At 34.7% G+C, this 22303-nt stretch overlaps 1 protein-coding gene across 1 annotated transcript in view; it reads right to left on the reverse strand.

The window, feature by feature from the left end:
* Positions 1 to 22303, reverse strand: part of LOC128644239 (NF-kappa-B inhibitor delta-like) — a 59592-nt gene that overhangs the window by 11259 nt on the left and 26030 nt on the right. The window contains exon 8 of the mRNA XM_053696923.1: positions 2700 to 2851. Coding sequence (XP_053552898.1) covers positions 2700 to 2851 — 152 coding nt within the window. The remainder of the gene's footprint in view (positions 1 to 2699; positions 2852 to 22303) is intronic.

Genomic DNA, 22303 nt, shown 5'->3' on the forward strand with positions numbered 1-22303 from the left:
GTATATGGTAAATGACAAGTTATTTAAATAGAAATCGCTATAATATATACAGTATATATATATATATATAGGAGATAGGAAAGCACTCTCTGGTCTTTTTAACAAAGGGGATTATTAAATTAAGCGTGATGTTTCGGGGACACTCCCTTTTCTCTTGTCTGAGGAAGGGGAGTGTGTCCCTGAAACATCACGCTTAATTTAATAATCCCCTTTGTCAAAAAGACCAGAAAGTGCTTTCCTATCTCCTGTATATTGAACCGCTGGCACCCTGGCAGATTAGAAATAAGGTGAGCGTGCTCTTTACTGGATATATATATATATATATAAAAAAAGCTTTTTTTGCCACAGATGCTGATGGATCAGTGAGTGCTTCTTTCATGAACTTTCTACAAATACCTGCAAAGCACCCTGGCAGTTGCTATAGTTGGTGAGAGTGCACACACACCAACTGCTGCGTATATATATATATGTATGTCTAATATGTGTATATATATATATATATATAACAGTAGCAGGGATGTGCACTCTCACTTAATAACAGCTGCCAGGGTGCTAGTAAAGATCCATATAGAAAGAAAAAGCAGACTTGCACTCACTGGTCTTTTTTGTGAAATAATTTACTGCAAAAAATGTGACGTTTCGAGGAAGGGGATTTTGTCCTCGAAACGTCACATTTTTGCAGTAAATTATTTCACAAAAAAGACCAGTGAGTGCAAGTCTGCTTTTTCTTTCTATATATATATATGTATATATGTATAAATATGTATATATATATATATGTATATATATGTATATATATGTATATATATGTAAATATGTGTATATATGTGTATATATGTTTATATGTCTATATAGGTATATACATCCTGTACATATATACACATATAAACAAATATATACACATGTATACACATATATACATATGTATATATACTTTGGCGCCCTTTCAACTCAAATATCTGAAAACATAAAATACATCATATTTAATACATTTTAATATTTAATAATGTGTTTTACTTTGTAAGTACTGTAAATATTTACATATATAGGTAAATAAAAAAAAAATCATTATTTATTTAAATATATATATATACACCTGTAAAAAAAGTTTAGGTGTGGTGGCGTTTTTGGGCGAGCAAAAGTGCTAAATAGTGTGCCACTTGTAATCTGGCCCAGTGTGTTTCTAATGATCCATGTTACATGCTAGAGTGTAATAAATTGTTTAGAAATGGATACTTTGGCCTCTAGTTATTAAGGTCTGGCGGACCTGATCCGACACTGCAGATCAGGTCCGCCAGACCTCGCCGAATACGGCAAGCAATACGCTCACCGTATTCAGCATTGCACCAGCAGCTCCCAAGAGCTGCTGGTGCAACGCCGCCCCCTGCAGACTCGCGGCCAATAGGCCGCCAGCAGGGGGATGTCAATCAACCTGATCGTACTCGATCGGGTTGATTTCCGGCGATGTCTGTCCGCCTGCTCAGAGCAGGCGGACAGGTTATGGAGCAGCGGTCTTTGTGACCGCTGCTTCATAACTGCTGTTTCTGGCGACTCTGAAGACTCGCCAGAAACAGGGGCCATCAAGCTCCTTACGGAGCTTGATAACTAGAGGCCTTTATCTTGAAACCACCACCTAAACTGAAAATGTCAATACTGCTGTATTAGCTATAGGAAAAGCCAGAGGCCCCTATTTATTAAAGGTCTTGCGGACCTGATCCGACAGTGCGGATCAGGTCCGCAAGACCTCGCTAAATGCAGAGAGCAATACGCTCTCCGCATTTAACATTGCACCAGCAGCTCACAGGAGCTGCTTGTGCAACGCCGCCCCCTGCTGACAGGGAGGTGTCAATCAAACCAATCGTACTCGATCGGGTTGATTTCCGGTGATTCCTGTCCGCTTGCTCAGAGCAGGCGGACAGGGTTATGGAGCAGCGGTCTTTAGACTGCTGCTCCATAACTTGTGTTTCTAGCGAGTCTGAAGACTCGCCAGAAACACGGCCCTTCACGCTCCGTACAGAGCTTGATAAATATGGGCCACTATGGGAGACAGAATACATTTGCATATAGTGAACTCATCAGCCTGTGTACATTACAACTTTAATATAGCACAGTCAAACAATGCACAGTATTTTAATTTATTTTTTGACGTTTACCTATATTTCTGAAACTGTAGTTTTTCCCGTATGCGGAAGTTTTTGACCCTACAAAATTCTACACAGTGATTGCTTATAGCAGTTTACAAACTCATGGTTTATCTTTATGCTTAGCAAATGTTTTCTGGCGATCTCCTGTGCACATAGTAAACATTTAGGTTCAACATCCCTTGAATACGTCTGTATGTATATATATATATATATATATATAGGGGCATATGTATCAAGCTCCGAATGGAGCTTGATGCCCCGTGTTTCTGGCGAATCTGAAACAGTAGTTATGAAGCTCTGGGCAGGAGGACACACATCGCCGGAAATCAACCCGATCGTACTTGACACCCCCCTGCTGGCAGCCCATTGGCCGCGAGTCTGCAGGGGGCGGCGTTGCACCAGCAGCTCTTGTGAGCTGCTGGTGCAATGTTGAATATGGCAAGTGTATTGCTCGCCGTATTCAGCGATGTCTGTCGGACCTGATCCACACTGTCGGATCAGGTCCGACAGACATTGATAACTAGAGGCCATAGTCTCCTTATATGAAGGACTCACCTGACTTTCACAGTTGGCTCCAAGCTGCAGGAGAAGCTGCACGCAGGTGAATGTTTCTCTCTCGTGTTCCTGGCTGTCAGGTGTGGCCAAGGCATGCCTGTTTTTGTATGCAGAATTCTCAGAAATGACGGCGCAGTGAAGAGGGGTCAGACCTGAATGGTGGAAAATACCTAAAGTTATCAATGGAAACAGCACGAAAAAAAACACACTTCCCGTAGGGTTACTAGGTGTCCAATATTTAAACAGACAGTCTAGTATCTCAGCAGGCTTATTAGTGTAGTGTATAAGGACTACAGGTATTATTAGTGTAGTGCATTAGGACTACAGGTATTATTAGTGTAGTGCATTAGGACTACAGGTATTATTAGTGTAGTGTATAAGGACTACAGGTATTATTAGTGTAGTGTATTAGGACTACAGGTATTATTAGTGTAGTGCATTAGGACTACAGGTATTATTAGTGTAGTGTATTAGGACTACAGGTAATATTAGTGTAGTGCATTAGGACTACAGGTATTATTAGTGTAGTGTATAAGGACTACAGGTAATATTAGTGAAGTGTATTAGGACTACAGGTAATATAATGTAGTGTATTAGGACTACAGGTAATGTTAGTGTAGTGCATTAGGACTACAGGTATTATTAGTGTAGTGTATAAGGACTACAGGTAATATTAGTGTAGTGTATTAGGACTACAGGTAATATTAGTGTAGTGTATTAGGACTACAGGTAATATTAATGTAGTGTATTAGGACTACAGGTATAATTAGTGTAGTGTATTAGGACTACAGATAATATTAGTGTAGTGTATTAGGACTACAGGTAATATTAGTGTAGTGTATTAGGACTACAGGTATTATTAGTGTAGTGTATTAGGACTACAGGTAATATTAGTGTAGTGCATTAGGACTACAGGTATTATTAGTGTAGTGTATAAGGACTACAGGTAATATTAGTGTAGTGTATTAGGACTACGGGTAATATTAGTGTAGTGTATTAGGACTACAGGTATTATTAGTGTAGTGTATTAGGACTACAGATAATATTAGTGTAGTGTATTAGGACTACAGGTAATATTAGTGTAGTGTATTAGGACTACAGGTAATATTAGTGTAGTGTATTAGGACTACAGGTAATATTAGTGTAGTGTATAAGGACTACGGGTATTATTAATGTAGTGTATTAGGACTACAGGTAATATTAGTGTAGTGTATTAGGACTACAGGTATTATTAGTGTAGTGTATTAGGACTACAGGTATTATTAGTGTAGTGTATTAGGACTACAGGTACTATTAGTGTAGTGTATTAGGACTACAGGTAATATTAGTGTAGTATATTAGGACTACAGGTACTATTAGTGTAGTGTATTAGGACTACAGGTAATATTAGTGTAGTATATTAGGACTACAGGTACTATTAGTGTAGTGTATTAGGACTACAGGTACTATTAGTGTAGTATATTCGGACTACAGGTAATATTAGTGTAGTGTATTAGGACTACAGGTAATATTAGTGTAGTATATTAAGACTACAGGTACTATTAGTGTAGTATATTCAGACTACAGGTAATATTAGTGTAGTGTATTAGGACTACAGGTAATATTAGTGTAGTGTATTAGGACTACAGGTAATATTAGTGTAGTGTATAAGGACTTCAGGTAATATTAGTGTAGTGTATTAGGACTACAGGTACTATTAGTGTAGTGTATTAGGACTACAGGTACTATTAGTGTAGTATATTCGGACTACAGGTAATATTAGTGTAGTGTATTAGGACTACAGGTAATATTAGTGTAGTATATTAAGACTACAGGTACTATTAGTGTAGTATATTCAGACTACAGGTAATATTAGTGTAGTGTATTAGGACTACAGGTAATATTAGTGTAGTGTATTAGGACTACGGGTAATATTAGTGTAGAGTATAAGGACTTCAGGTATTATTAGTGTAGTGTATTAGGACTACAAGTGATATAAGTGTAGTGTATTAGGACTACAGGTAATATTAGTGTAGTGTATTAGGACTACAGGTATTATTAGTGTAGTGTATTAGGACTACAGGTAATATTAGTGTAGTGTATTAGGACTACAGATAATATTAGTGTAGTGTATTAGGACTACAGGTAATATTAGTGTAGTGTATTAGCACTGCAGGTAATATTAGTGTAGTGTATTAGGACTACAGGTAATATTAGTGTAGTGTATAAGGACTACAGGTATTATTAGTGTAGTGTATTAGGACTACAAGTGTTATAAGTGTAGTGTATTAGGACTACAGGTAATATTAGTGTAGTGTATAAGGACTTCAGGTAATATTAGTGTAGTATATTAGGACTACAGGTACTATTAGTGTAGTATATTAGGACTACAGGTACTATTAGTGTAGTATATTCGGACTACAGGTAATATTAGTGTAGTGTATTAGGACTACAGGTAATATTAGTGTAGTATATTAAGACTACAGGTACTATTAGTGTAGTATATTCAGACTACAGGTAATATTAGTGTAGTGTATTAGGACTACAGGTAATATTAGTGTAGTGTATAAGGACTTCAGGTATTATTAGTGTAGTGTATTAGGACTACAAGTGATATAAGTGTAGTGTATTAGGACTACAGGTAATATTAGTGTAGTGTATTAGGACTACAGGTATTATTAGTGTAGTGTATTAGGACTACAGGTAATATTAGTGTAGTGTATTAGGACTACAGATAATATTAGTGTAGTGTATTAGGACTACAGGTAATATTAGTGTAGTGTATTAGCACTGCAGGTAATATTAGTGTAGTGTATTAGGACTACAGGTAATATTAGTGTAGTGTATAAGGACTACAGGTATTATTAGTGTAGTGTATTAGGACTACAAGTGTTATAAGTGTAGTGTATTAGGACTACAGGTAATGTTAGTGTAGTGTATTAGGACTACAGGTATTATTAGTGTAGTGTATTAGGACTACAGGTAATATTAGTGTAGTGTATTAGGACTACAGGTATTATTAGTGTAGTGTATTAGGACTACATGTAATATTAGTGTAGTGTATTAGGACTACAGGTAATATTAGTGTAGTGTATTAGGACTACAGGTATTATTAGTGTAGTGTATTAGGACTACAGGTAATATTAGTGTAGTGTATTAGGACTACAGGTATTATTAGTGTAGTGTATTAGGACTACAGGTAATAGTGTAGTGTATTAGGACTACAGGTAATATTAGTGTAGTGTATAAGGACTACAGATATTATTAGTGTAGTGTATTAGGACTACAAGTGATATAAGTGTAGTGTATTAGGACTACAGGTAATATTAGTGTAGTGTGGACTACAGGTAATATTAGTGTAGTGTATTAGGACTACAGGTAATATTAGTGTAGTGTATTAGGACTACAGGTATTATTAGTGTAGTGTATTAGGACTACAGGTAATATTAGTGTAGTGTATTAGGACTACAGGTAATATTAGTGTAGTGTATTAGGACTACAGGTAATATTAGTGTAGTTTATTAGGACTACAAGTGATATAAGTGTAGTGTATTAGGACTACAGGTAATATTAGTGTAGTGTATTAGGACTACAGGTATTATTAGTGTAGTGTATTAGGACTACAAGTGATATAAGTGTAGTGTATTAGGAGTACAGGTAATATTAGTGTAGTCTATTAGGACTGCAGGTAATATTAGTGTAGTGTATTAGGACTACAAGTGATATAAGTGTAGTGTATTAGGACTACAAGTGATATAAGTGTAGTGTATTAGGACTACAAGTGATATAAGTGTAGTGTATTAGGACTACAAGTGATATAAGTGTAGTGTATTAGGACTACAAGTGATATAAGTGTAGTGTATTAGGACTACAGGTAATATAAGTGTAGTGTATTAAGACTACAAGTGATATAAGTGTAGTGTATTAGGACTACAGGTACTATTAGTGTAGTGTATTAGGACTACAGGTACTATTAATGTAGTGTATTAGGACTACAAGTGATATAAGTGTAGTGTATTAGGACTACAGGTATTATTAGTGTAGTGTATTAGGACTACAGGTAATATTAGTGTAGTGTATTAGGACTACAGGTAATATTAGTGTAGTGTATTAGGACTACAGGTATTATTAGTGTAGTGTATTAGGACTACAAGTAATATAAGTGTAGTGTATTAGGACTACAGGTACTATTAGTGTAGTGTATTAGGACTACAGGTACTATTAATGTAGTGTATTAGGACTACAAGTGATATAAGTGTAGTGTATTAGGACTACAGGTATTATTAGTGTAGTGTATTAGGACTACAGGTAATATTAGTGTAGTGTATTAGGACTACAGGTAATATTAGTGTAGTGTATTAGGACTACAGGTAATATTAGTGTAGTGTATTAGGACTACAGGTAATATTAGTGTAGTGTATTAGGACTACAGGTATTATTATTAGTGTAGTGTATTAGGACTACAGGTACTATTAGTGTAGTGTATTAGGACTACAGGTACTATTAATGTAGTGTATTAGGACTACAAGTGATATAAGTGTAGTGTATTAGGACTACAGGTATTATTAGTGTAGTGTATTAGGACTACAGGTAATATTAGTGTAGTGTATTAGGACTACAGGTAATATTAGTGTAGTGTATTAGGACTACAGGTATTATTAGTGTAGTGTATTAGGACTACAAGTGATATAAGTGTAGTGTATTAGGACTACAGGTACTATTAGTGTAGTGTATTAGGACTACAGGTACTATTAATGTAGTGTATTAGGACTACAAGTGATATAAGTGTAGTGTATTAGGACTACAGGTATTATTAGTGTAGTGTATTAGGACTACAGGTAATATTAGTGTAGTGTATTAGGACTACAGGTAATATTAATGTAGTGTATTAGGACTACAAGTGATATAAGTGTAGTGTATTAGGACTACAGGTATTATTAGTGTAGTGTATTAGGACTACAGGTAATATTAGTGTAGTGTATTAGGACTACAGGTACTATTAATGTAGTGTATTAGGACTACAAGTGATATAAGTGTAGTGTATTAATACTACAGGTAATATTAGTGTAGTGTATTAGGACTACAGGTAATATTAGTGTAGTGTATTAGGACTACAGGTATCATTAGTGTAGTGTATTAGGACTACAGGTAATATTAGTGTAGTGTATTAGGACTACAGGTAATATTAGTGTAGTGTATTAGGACTACAGGTATTATTATTAGTGTAGTGTATTAGGACTACAGGTAATATTAGTGTAGTGTATTAGGACTACAGGTATTATTAGTGTAGTGTATTAGGACTACAGGTAATATTAGTGTAGTGTATTAGGACTACAGGTAATATTAGTGTAGTGTATTAGGACTACAGGTATTATTAGTGTAGTGTATTAGGACTACAGGTAATATTAGTGTAGTGTATTAGGACTACAGGTAATATTAGTGTAGTGTATTAGGACTACAGGTATTATTATTAGTGTAGTGTATTAGGACTACAGGTAATATTAGTGTAGTGTATTAGGACTACAGGTATTATTAGTGTAGTGTATTAGGACTACAGGTAATATTAGTGTAGTGTATTAGGACTACAGGTAATATTAGTGTAGTGTATTAGGACTACAGGTATTATTAGTGTAGTGTATTATGACTATATGTAATATTAGTGTAGTGCATTAGACTACATGTAATATTAGTGTAGTGCATTAGGACTACAGGTATTATTAGTGTAGTGTATTAGGACTATAGGTAATATTAGTGTAGTGTATTAGTACTACAGGTAATATTAGTGTAGTGTATTAGGAGTACAGGTATTATTAGTGTAGTGTATTAGTACTACAGGTAATATTAGTGTAGTGTATTAGGACTACAGGTAATATTAGTGTAGTGTATTAGGACTACAGGTATTATTAGTGTAGTGTATTATGACTATATGTAATATTAGTGTAGTGTATTAGGACTACAGGTATTATTAGTGTAGTGTATTATGACTATATGTAATATTAGTGTAGTGCATTAGGACTACATGTAATATTAGTGTAGTGCGTTAGGACTACAGGTATTATTAGTGTAGTGTATTAGGACTACAGGTAATATTAGTGTAGTGTATTAGTACTACAGGTAATATTAGTGTAGTGTATTAGGACTACAGGTATTATTAGTGTAGTGTATTAGGACTACAGGTAATATTAGTGTAGTGTATTAGGACTACAGGTAATATTAGTGTAGTGTATTAGGACTACAGGTATTATTAGTGTAGTGTATTAGTAAACACGTTTTTCTCTAAAAATAGAGAAGAGAAGAGCGCAGACTCAAATGCAGAGTAACATCAATTTAATAATACACACGACAAATGGCCACTTACAAAATAAAAATATAAAATCAGCATATATATGAAATAAAACCATAGACTTATCGTCTCATGCCAGCATTCATCTGTGTTGATGAGATGTCAGAGTAAGCTTGTCCCTTTGTATCCTCTTTAGTATTGCCAGATTCAGGTATGTCAGAGTGGGTCCTTGAGGAGTTACCTCCAAACAAAGTTCATAAAGCCACAATCATAAAGCCAATTGTGGACCAAAGTTCTGAATCGATATTACAAGAGGTGACAAGTGAAATGGCAAGCTAAGTGTGCGTTATAGCTAAAAGTACAAACCGTTCCTCGGCTCTTTTAACCTCCAAGCTCGTAGCTGCAGACTTAGAGCTGGGGCGGCTTCACAGGAACGATTAGCTCAAAGGGTGGGCGGGCAGTGGGCGGTTCTCTACGCGTTTCGTCACGTCTCGGCGTGACTTTCTCAAGAGTGCTATGTGAGGGGGGCGGGGAGGCTCTTATGAAGAGGAGTGTGACTGCACACACCCTCTTTTTTGACCAATCATATACGGTAAAACACGAGAATATTTGATAATAGAAAACTGCATAGTGTTATAACGAACAAGAATTGATTAATACACAATATCATAATAATACATTCATAATACATTATCATATCGACTATTATATAAAACAAATATATACATGGTACCAAACGATAAAAACATGACAAATTTTAAGTTCATACTAAAGTACTAAAAATAACTGAACAATCAGGTACTCAAAGGCTATATAAATATATATATAAAACAAAGTAAATTACGCATCCACACATAATAAATGCATCTAATATATATATATGTATATCAAAGATAAAAACACACAATTGATATTAAAAAATAGTGTATGAATTTATAAAAAAGCCTGCAAGTCAATTTCTATATTAAGTCCATTAGGCTCCAAACAATTGAGACTTTTAATCCAATATGTTTCCTGTTGTCTGAGTTTTAAAAGCCTATTGGTATCCCATGCATTAGGTTTTATCCACTCTATAATTTTAACTGAGAGATCTTGGGGATTTTGATTATGGTGGGTTTTGAAATGGCGAGACACACTATGATTATCAAAGCCAGATATGATATTGTTTACATGTTCTCTAATTCTATACTTTATTTTCCTTTTCGTGCGCCCTACATAGATATGGCCACATTTGCAGACTAATTGATAAACCACATATGTGGTGTGACATGTGTATCTGTCTTTGCAGGCATAATGTTTACTGTTGTTGTAGTTGGAAAAATTGGTGCTGTCTTGGTCTATTAAGGGGCATAAGACACAATCAATCTTTTTGCATGGATATAGACCATTTTTCCCCCCACACCATTTGTTAAGAGAAATGGAATGTTTTTTATTATTTCTTAATTTAGTGGGAGCAATATAGTTTTTGATGTCTTTACTTTTCTTAAAAATAACCTGTGGTTTATCTTCCAAAATGTGATTGAGAACGGGGTCTAGTTTTAATACATTCCAATGTTTTCTCAAAATATTCTTTATTTTGAAATGCTGATTATTGTATTGTGTTACAAATTTAGGTTGATTACTTTTAATTGTATTTTTGTATTTGGGTACACTGGTCTTATTCAAAAGAGAATTTCTATCCATCATGTCTACTTTCGCTTTACTTTCCTTAAGAAGGTCCATACTGTAACCCTTTTCTCTGAATTTATCTATTAGGATGTCTGATTCTTTATGATAATCTTCTGAAGTAGTGCAATTGCGTCTTATTCTTTGGAATTGACCCAAAGGAATATTGTTTTTCCACTGTCTCAAATGGCTACTTTTAATGTTTAGTAGACTATTTCTCTCAGTAGGTTTCCGGTAGTTTCTAACGGCTACTTTCTTAGTGGATGCATCGTGATAGAGAATAAGATCCAGAAAAGAAAGAGAGACAGGTGATTGTTCCAATGTGAAATTGAGATTATATGTGTTGGTATTTATATAATTTAAAAAATCATCTATCCTATTTTGAGGACCTTGCCAGATGATGATAATATCATCTATGTACCGATGATATTTGGCAATGTCATCTTTAAATGGATTATTATTCCAAATAAGATGATCCTCAAAATGAGATACATATAAATTGGCATAGGATGGGGCGAAGGTTGTCCCCATCGCTGTGCCTTGATGTTGACGATAGTAGATGCCCTCAAATAAAAAATAATTATGATTTAAAATAAATGATATTCCTTCCAATAAAAATTCTATCTGTTTTTCTGCAAATTTATTCTTTCCCAACACATCTTTGATCGCTGCCAATCCTTTAGTATGGGGTATGCTTGTATAAAGGGAGGATATATCACACGTGATCCATATGTAATTATCGGCCCAAAGGGTGTCTTCATATTTATTTATCACGTCAATGGTGTCTCTGAGATAGGCTCTGGTGGATTTGACTATAGGTTGTAAATAGTTATCAATAAATTTGGATAGATTATCACACAGAGAGCCTATCCCAGAGACAATAGGTCTACCAGGGGGATTCAGTGAATCCTTATGGATTTTTGGCAGATGGTAAAAGCATGCAATTTTAGGTGCAACTTCATATAAATAATTATATTCATTGGTGTTTAAAATTCCCTCTAATTTAGCCAAGGATAAGAATTCAAACAATTCTTTTTTATATTTTTCCGTTGGGTTAAAGGTTAACTTCTGATAAGTTTTAGAATCAGAGAGTAGGGTGTTAGCCTCTTTTAGGTAGTCGCACCTATTTTGTACGACAATGCCTCCCCCTTTGTCCGCCGCCCTAAAGACGACGTCTGTGCATTTACTAAGATTATTTAAGGCCGCTCTTTCTGCCTTTGTTAAATTGTCTCTTATATTTGAAACATATGGTACTGATTTGTGTGAAAGCGATTCTAAATCTTTACAAACTAGTTTGTTGAATATTTTGATATACTCAGATTGTGTGTGTTGGGGATAAAAAATCGATTTTCTTTTCAAATCACAGTGTTTTATAGGAAAATCTTCATCATCTTCATACATAGAGAAGTCTGCCCAGTCTGAGTTATCACTTGAAATATCATTACTTTGGATATTAATATTATTATCTAAGCTCATTATGGTATCCAATATCTGTAAATCATTCTGGTCTAATGTAGATCCAGATGAATATGCATCAGTATCTATTTGTTTGTAAAAATACCTTTTTAATGTGAGATTCCTAATGAATCTCTGAACATCTATATATAAATCAAACTGGTTAGGACTATTTGAGGGTGCAAAATTCATGCCTTTAGCTAGCAGATTCAATTCAGACTCATCGAACTTTTTATCAGATAAATTGAATATCATTTTAGCCCCTTGTTCTAATTCCATACTTCTTTGTTTCTTTTTTCTCTGTTTGTGTCCCCCTCTGCTCCCTCTATATTTTCCTCTTCGTATGGTCTCTTTGGGTTTCTCTGATTTAGGGGTGGAGGGATAGATAATAATGGTACTATCTCTCCCCCTCCCTCCTGTTGTCTCCAGGGAGGAACCCCTAAAAAAGATGGATTATTTGTAGATGGGGGATGATTAAAGTTCTGTTGAACTTTATTATGGTTATTACTATAATGTGGACGATTAAGGAAAGTGTTTCTAGGGGAAGGATTACTTTTATAGTGGGGACTATTCCATCTAGGTTTGGCCCCTTGTTTATGCCAATGAGGGGATTGTGGCTGTGTATCTAATGCAATGTACCTGTTTTCTGACTGAAAGTTTTGGTAGGAATTGTTTGTTGAGCCAGTCCTCATGTGTTGTTTTTCTTTATAAGTATTTCTCTCTTGTGGGTAACTGTTATAATTGTGACCTTGTATGTGGTTTCTATCACTGTTATTAGTTCCATTCATTGTTTTATTATAAACTGGACCTATGTTTTTATTCCTATTAGTATAATGTACTGGAGGTTTGATACCTGTAAGATCAGAATTGGGGGTAGGTTCATCCCCTGGGGCTTGTCTTTTGTTTGGGCCCTGATAAGTTCCTATATTCTTTTTGTATGAATACACCTTATCAGTCCTGAAGTCTTCTAGATCCCTTTGTAATTTTTTGGCCTTAGATGTCTCTAATTCCTTTGAAAAAGTGTCAACTCTATTTTGGATATTGGTGTTCATGTCTTGCCATTTCTGTATGTGTTCATACGGTTTAATTTTAATTACTAAATTGTCTATATCAATTTTTAGTTTTTCAAGCTTAGATTCCCTATATTTAATAAGGAGTTTGATAAGTGCTATAGAACAGTTGTGTAAAATCTGTTCCCACTCCGTCTGGTACTCAACTTCGTCTAAATTAAATGCCGGGAACTTGAAAATTCTGAGGCCTCTGGGTATTACATTGTGTAGGATGTAATTGTCTAACAAGACTAAGTCTTGCCACTCCTTGGCATCTTTTAATAGAACTTTTTCTAATTCTCTGAAGATATGTATAGGGTCTTCAGTAGTTACAATTGTGTCAGAACTAGTAAGTAAATTATGTGCACGTTGGCGTTTGGATCTATTTTCACTGATGCCAAAGGTAGTGAATGAAGGGGCAGTAGTTTCCATTGTGCAGCACAATAATAAACAGTGACTGCTATATCTAGCAATTAAATATAATGTAAGTTTACAGATAATGCAGCTACTTGATTAGGATGAGATAAAAATAGAATACAGATTTTAGGTATGTGTAAAACACACACCAAAGCAGCGCAATGATCTGGAAATAACAGATAGAATACTCTATATTAAAAATAAATAGCAATATCTGACAATTATATATATATATAGTTGTGCAAGATTATAAAGCAACAATACAAAGTCCAAAGAAATGTTTTAGGTATAAGGACAGTCCTTGATATTTATTCCAAAAATATATTAATAAATGAAATGAAGCAAAGGATCCAGCAGCTCCTCTGGAACAGGTGATTCCACAGACCTTGGTTGCAAACACGTTTTTCTCTAAAAATAGAGAAGAGAAGAGCGCAGACTCAAATGCAGAGTAACATCAATTTAATAATACACACGACAAATGGCCACTTACAAAATAAAAATATAAAATCAGCATATATATGAAATAAAACCATAGACTTATCGTCTCATGCCAGCATTCATCTGTGTTGATGAGATGTCAGAGTAAGCTTGTCCCTTTGTATCCTCTTTAGTATTGCCAGATTCAGGTATGTCAGAGTGGGTCCTTGAGGAGTTACCTCCAAACAAAGTTCATAAAGCCACAATCATAAAGCCAATTGTGGACCAAAGTTCTGAATCGATATTACAAGAGGTGACAAGTGAAATGGCAAGCTAAGTGTGCGTTATAGCTAAAAGTACAAACCGTTCCTCGGCTCTTTTAACCTCCAAGCTCGTAGCTGCAGACTTAGAGCTGGGGCGGCTTCACAGGAACGATTAGCTCAAAGGGTGGGCGGGCAGTGGGCGGTTCTCTACGCGTTTCGTCACGTCTCGGCGTGACTTTCTCAAGAGTGCTATGTGAGGGGGGCGGGGAGGCTCTTATGAAGAGGAGTGTGACTGCACACACCCTCTTTTTTGACCAATCATATACGGTAAAACACGAGAATATTTGATAATAGAAAACATCCTAATAGATAAATTCAGAGAAAAGGGTTACAGTATGGACCTTCTTAAGGAAAGTAAAGCGATCAGAACTTTGGTCCACAATTGGCTTTATGATTGTGGCTTTATGAACTTTGTTTGGAGGTAACTCCTCAAGGACCCACTCTGACATACCTGAATCTGGCAATACTAAAGAGGATACAAAGGGACAAGCTTACTCTGACATCTCATCAACACAGATGAATGCTGGCATGAGACGATAAGTCTATGGTTTTATTTCATATATATGCTGATTTTATATTTTTATTTTGTAAGTGGCCATTTGTCGTGTGTATTATTAAATTGATGTTACTCTGCATTTGAGTCTGCGCTCTTCTCTTCTCTATTTTTAGAGAAAAACGTGTTTGCAACCAAGGTCTGTGGAATCACCTGTTCCAGAGGAGCTGCTGGATCCTTTGCTTCATTTCATTTATTAATATATTTTTGGAATAAATATCAAGGACTGTCCTTATACCTAAAACATTTCTTTGGACTTTGTATTGTTGCTTTATAATCTTGCACAACTATATATATATATAATTGTCAGATATTGCTATTTATTTTTAATATAGAGTATTCTATCTGTTATTTCCAGATCATTGCGCTGCTTTGGTGTGTGTTTTACACATACCTAAAATCTGTATTCTATTTTTATCTCATCCTAATCAAGTAGCTGCATTATCTGTAAACTTACATTATATTTAATTGCTAGATATAGCAGTCACTGTTTATTATTGTGCTGCACAATGGAAACTACTGCCCCTTCATTCACTACCTTTGGCATCAGTGAAAATAGATCCAAACGCCAACGTGCACATAATTTACTTACTAGTTCTGACACAATTGTAACTACTGAAGACCCTATACATATCTTCAGAGAATTAGAAAAAGTTCTATTAAAAGATGCCAAGGAGTGGCAAGACTTAGTCTTGTTAGACAATTACATCCTACACAATGTAATACCCAGAGGCCTCAGAATTTTCAAGTTCCCGGCATTTAATTTAGACGAAGTTGAGTACCAGACGGAGTGGGAACAGATTTTACACAACTGTTCTATAGCACTTATCAAACTCCTTATTAAATATAGGGAATCTAAGCTTGAAAAACTAAAAATTGATATAGACAATTTAGTAATTAAAATTAAACCGTATGAACACATACAGAAATGGCAAGACATGAACACCAATATCCAAAATAGAGTTGACACTTTTTCAAAGGAATTAGAGACATCTAAGGCCAAAAAATTACAAAGGGATCTAGAAGACTTCAGGACTGATAAGGTGTATTCATACAAAAAGAATATAGGAACTTATCAGGGCCCAAACAAAAGACAAGCCCCAGGGGATGAACCTACCCCCAATTCTGATCTTACAGGTATCAAACCTCCAGTACATTATACTAATAGGAATAAAAACATAGGTCCAGTTTATAATAAAACAATGAATGGAACTAATAACAGTGATAGAAACCACATACAAGGTCACAATTATAACAGTTACCCACAAGAGAGAAATACTTATAAAGAAAAACAACACATGAGGACTGGCTCAACAAACAATTCCTACCAAAACTTTCAGTCAGAAAACAGGTACATTGCATTAGATACACAGCCACAATCCCCTCATTGGCATAAACAAGGGGCCAAACCTAGATGGAATAGTCCCCACTATAAAAGTAATCCTTCCCCTAGAAACACTTTCCTTAATCGTCCACATTATAGTAATAACCATAATAAAGTTCAACAGAACTTTAATCATCCCCCATCTACAAATAATCCATCTTTTTTAGGGGTTCCTCCCTGGAGACAACAGGAGGGAGGGGGAGAGATAGTACCATTATTATCTATCCCTCCACCCCTAAATCAGAGAAACCCAAAGAGACCATACGAAGAGGAAAATATAGAGGGAGCAGAGGGGGACACAAACAGAGAAAAAAGAAACAAAGAAGTATGGAATTAGAACAAGGGGCTAAAATGATATTCAATTTATCTGATAAAAAGTTCGATGAGTCTGAATTGAATCTGCTAGCTAAAGGCATGAATTTTGCACCCTCAAATAGTCCTAACCAGTTTGATTTATATATAGATGTTCAGAGATTCATTAGGAATCTCACATTAAAAAGGTATTTTTACAAACAAATAGATACTGATGCATATTCATCTGGATCTACATTAGACCAGAATGATTTACAGATATTGGATACCATAATGAGCTTAGATAATAATATTAATATCCAAAGTAATGATATTTCAAGTGATAACTCAGACTGGGCAGACTTCTCTATGTATGAAGATGATGAAGATTTTCCTATAAAACACTGTGATTTGAAAAGAAAATCGATTTTTTATCCCCAACACACACAATCTGAGTATATCAAAATATTCAACAAACTAGTTTGTAAAGATTTAGAATCGCTTTCACACAAATCAGTACCATATGTTTCAAATATAAGAGACAATTTAACAAAGGCAGAAAGAGCGGCCTTAAATAATCTTAGTAAATGCACAGACGTCGTCTTTAGGGCGGCGGACAAAGGGGGAGGCATTGTCGTACAAAATAGGTGCGACTACCTAAAAGAGGCTAACACCCTACTCTCTGATTCTAAAACTTATCAGAAGTTAACCTTTAACCCAACGGAAAAATATAAAAAAGAATTGTTTGAATTCTTATCCTTGGCTAAATTAGAGGGAATTTTAAACACCAATGAATATAATTATTTATATGAAGTTGCACCTAAAATTGCATGCTTTTACCATCTGCCAAAAATCCATAAGGATTCACTGAATCCCCCTGGTAGACCTATTGTCTCTGGGATAGGCTCTCTGTGTGATAATCTATCCAAATTTATTGATAACTATTTACAACCTATAGTCAAATCCACCAGAGCCTATCTCAGAGACACCATTGACGTGATAAATAAATATGAAGACACCCTTTGGGCCGATAATTACATATGGATCACGTGTGATATATCCTCCCTTTATACAAGCATACCCCATACTAAAGGATTGGCAGCGATCAAAGATGTGTTGGGAAAGAATAAATTTGCAGAAAAACAGATAGAATTTTTATTGGAAGGAATATCATTTATTTTAAATCATAATTATTTTTTATTTGAGGGCATCTACTATCGTCAACATCAAGGCACAGCGATGGGGACAACCTTCGCCCCATCCTATGCCAATTTATATGTATCTCATTTTGAGGATCATCTTATTTGGAATAATAATCCATTTAAAGATGACATTGCCAAATATCATCGGTACATAGATGATATTATCATCATCTGGCAAGGTCCTCAAAATAGGATAGATGATTTTTTAAATTATATAAATACCAACACATATAATCTCAATTTCACATTGGAACAATCACCTGTCTCTCTTTCTTTTCTGGATCTTATTCTCTATCACGATGCATCCACTAAGAAAGTAGCCGTTAGAAACTACCGGAAACCTACTGAGAGAAATAGTCTACTAAACATTAAAAGTAGCCATTTGAGACAGTGGAAAAACAATATTCCTTTGGGTCAATTCCAAAGAATAAGACGCAATTGCACTACTTCAGAAGATTATCATAAAGAATCAGACATCCTAATAGATAAATTCAGAGAAAAGGGTTACAGTATGGACCTTCTTAAGGAAAGTAAAGCGAAAGTAGACATGATGGATAGAAATTCTCTTTTGAATAAGACCAGTGTACCCAAATACAAAAATACAATTAAAAGTAATCAACCTAAATTTGTAACACAATACAATAATCAGCATTTCAAAATAAAGAATATTTTGAGAAAACATTGGAATGTATTAAAACTAGACCCCGTTCTCAATCACATTTTGGAAGATAAACCACAGGTTATTTTTAAGAAAAGTAAAGACATCAAAAACTATATTGCTCCCACTAAATTAAGAAATAATAAAAAACATTCCATTTCTCTTAACAAATGGTGTGGGGGGAAAAATGGTCTATATCCATGCAAAAAGATTGATTGTGTCTTATGCCCCTTAATAGACCAAGACAGCACCAATTTTTCCAACTACAACAACAGTAAACATTATGCCTGCAAAGACAGATACACATGTCACACCACATATGTGGTTTATCAATTAGTCTGCAAATGTGGCCATATCTATGTAGGGCGCACGAAAAGGAAAATAAAGTATAGAATTAGAGAACATGTAAACAATATCATATCTGGCTTTGATAATCATAGTGTGTCTCGCCATTTCAAAACCCACCATAATCAAAATCCCCAAGATCTCTCAGTTAAAATTATAGAGTGGATAAAACCTAATGCATGGGATACCAATAGGCTTTTAAAACTCAGACAACAGGAAACATATTGGATTAAAAGTCTCAATTGTTTGGAGCCTAATGGACTTAATATAGAAATTGACTTGCAGGCTTTTTTATAAATTCATACACTATTTTTTAATATCAATTGTGTGTTTTTATCTTTGATATACATATATATATATTAGATGCATTTATTATGTGTGGATGCGTAATTTACTTTGTTTTATATATATATTTATATAGCCTTTGAGTACCTGATTGTTCAGTTATTTTTAGTACTTTAGTATGAACTTAAAATTTGTCATGTTTTTATCGTTTGGTACCATGTATATATTTGTTTTATATAATAGTCGATATGATAATGTATTATGAATGTATTATTATGATATTGTGTATTAATCAATTCTTGTTCGTTATAACACTATGCAGTTTTCTATTATCAAATATTCTCGTGTTTTACCGTATATGATTGGTCAAAAAAGAGGGTGTGTGCAGTCACACTCCTCTTCATAAGAGCCTCCCCGCCCCCCTCACATAGCACTCTTGAGAAAGTCACGCCGAGACGTGACGAAACGCGTAGAGAACCGCCCACTGCCCGCCCACCCTTTGAGCTAATCGTTCCTGTGAAGCCGCCCCAGCTCTAAGTCTGCAGCTACGAGCTTGGAGGTTAAAAGAGCCGAGGAACGGTTTGTACTTTTAGCTATAACGCACACTTAGCTTGCCATTTCACTTGTCACCTCTTGTAATATCGATTCAGAACTTTGGTCCACAATTGGCTTTATGATTGTGGCTTTATGAACTTTGTTTGGAGGTAACTCCTCAAGGACCCACTCTGACATACCTGAATCTGGCAATACTAAAGAGGATACAAAGGGACAAGCTTACTCTGACATCTCATCAACACAGATGAATGCTGGCATGAGACGATAAGTCTATGGTTTTATTTCATATATATGCTGATTTTATATTTTTATTTTGTAAGTGGCCATTTGTCGTGTGTATTATTAAATTGATGTTACTCTGCATTTGAGTCTGCGCTCTTCTCTTCTCTATTTTTAGAGAAAAACGTGTTTGCAACCAAGGTCTGTGGAATCACCTGTTCCAGAGGAGCTGCTGGATCCTTTGCTTCATTTCATTTATTAATATATTTTTGGAATAAATATCAAGGACTGTCCTTATACCTAAAACATTTCTTTGGACTTTGTATTGTTGCTTTATAATCTTGCACAACTATATATATATATAATTGTCAGATATTGCTATTTATTTTTAATATAGAGTATTCTATCTGTTATTTCCAGATCATTGCGCTGCTTTGGTGTGTGTTTTACACATACCTAAAATCTGTATTCTAGTGTATTAGTACTACAGGTATTCTAGTGAAATCTATATAAAATACTGGACACTTAAAGGGATATGAACCCCACATTTTTATTTCATGATTGATTGTAGTGTATTAGGACTATAGGTAATATTAGTGTAGTGTAGTGTATTAGTACTACAGGTAATATTAGTGTAGTGTATTAGGAGTACAGGTATTATTAGTGTAGTGTATTAGTACTACAGGTAATATTAGTGTAGTGTATTAGGACTACAGGTAATATTAGTGTAGTGTATTAGGACTACAGGTATTATTAGTGTAGTGTATTAGGACTACAGGTACTATTAGTGTAGTGTATTAGGACTACAGGTAATATTAGTGTAGTATATTAGGACTACAGGTACTATTAGTGTAGTGTATTAGGACTACAGGTAATATTAGTGTAGTATATTAGGACTACAGGTACTATTAGTGTAGTGTATTAGGACTACAGGTACTATTAGTGTAGTATATTCGGACTACAGGTAATATTAGTGTAGTGTATTAGGACTACAGGTAATATTAGTGTAGTATATTAAGACTACAGGTACTATTAGTGTAGTATATTCAGACTACAGGTAATATTAGTGTAGTGTATTAGGACTACAGGTAATATTAGTGTAGTGTATTAGGACTACAGGTAATATTAGTGTAGTGTATAAGGACTTCAGGTAATATTAGTGTAGTGTATTAGGACTACAGGTACTATTAGTGTAGTGTATTAGGACTACAGGTACTATTAGTGTAGTATATTCGGACTACAGGTAATATTAGTGTAGTGTATTAGGACTACAGGTAATATTAGTGTAGTATATTAAGACTACAGGTACTATTAGTGTAGTATATTCAGACTACAGGTAATATTAGTGTAGTGTATTAGGACTACAGGTAATATTAGTGTAGTGTATTAGGACTACAGGTAATATTAGTGTAGAGTATAAGGACTTCAGGTATTATTAGTGTAGTGTATTAGGACTACAAGTGATATAAGTGTAGTGTATTAGGACTACAGGTAATATTAGTGTAGTGTATTAGGACTACAGGTATTATTAGTGTAGTGTATTAGGACTACAGGTAATATTAGTGTAGTGTATTAGGACTACAGATAATATTAGTGTAGTGTATTAGGACTACAGGTAATATTAGTGTAGTGTATTAGCACTGCAGGTAATATTAGTGTAGTGTATTAGGACTACAGGTAATATTAGTGTAGTGTATAAGGACTACAGGTATTATTAGTGTAGTGTATTAGGACTACAAGTGTTATAAGTGTAGTGTATTAGGACTACAGGTAATATTAGTGTAGTGTATAAGGACTTCAGGTAATATTAGTGTAGTATATTAGGACTACAGGTACTATTAGTGTAGTATATTAGGACTACAGGTACTATTAGTGTAGTATATTCGGACTACAGGTAATATTAGTGTAGTGTATTAGGACTACAGGTAATATTAGTGTAGTATATTAAGACTACAGGTACTATTAGTGTAGTATATTCAGACTACAGGTAATATTAGTGTAGTGTATTAGGACTACAGGTAATATTAGTGTAGTGTATAAGGACTTCAGGTATTATTAGTGTAGTGTATTAGGACTACAAGTGATATAAGTGTAGTGTATTAGGACTACAGGTAATATTAGTGTAGTGTATTAGGACTACAGGTATTATTAGTGTAGTGTATTAGGACTACAGGTAATATTAGTGTAGTGTATTAGGACTACAGATAATATTAGTGTAGTGTATTAGGACTACAGGTAATATTAGTGTAGTGTATTAGCACTGCAGGTAATATTAGTGTAGTGTATTAGGACTACAGGTAATATTAGTGTAGTGTATAAGGACTACAGGTATTATTAGTGTAGTGTATTAGGACTACAAGTGTTATAAGTGTAGTGTATTAGGACTACAGGTAATGTTAGTGTAGTGTATTAGGACTACAGGTATTATTAGTGTAGTGTATTAGGACTACAGGTAATATTAGTGTAGTGTATTAGGACTACAGGTATTATTAGTGTAGTGTATTAGGACTACATGTAATATTAG

Source organism: Bombina bombina, unplaced genomic scaffold (assembly GCF_027579735.1).
Source record: "Bombina bombina isolate aBomBom1 unplaced genomic scaffold, aBomBom1.pri scaffold_435, whole genome shotgun sequence".
NCBI classification, from domain to species: domain Eukaryota; kingdom Metazoa; phylum Chordata; class Amphibia; order Anura; family Bombinatoridae; genus Bombina; species Bombina bombina.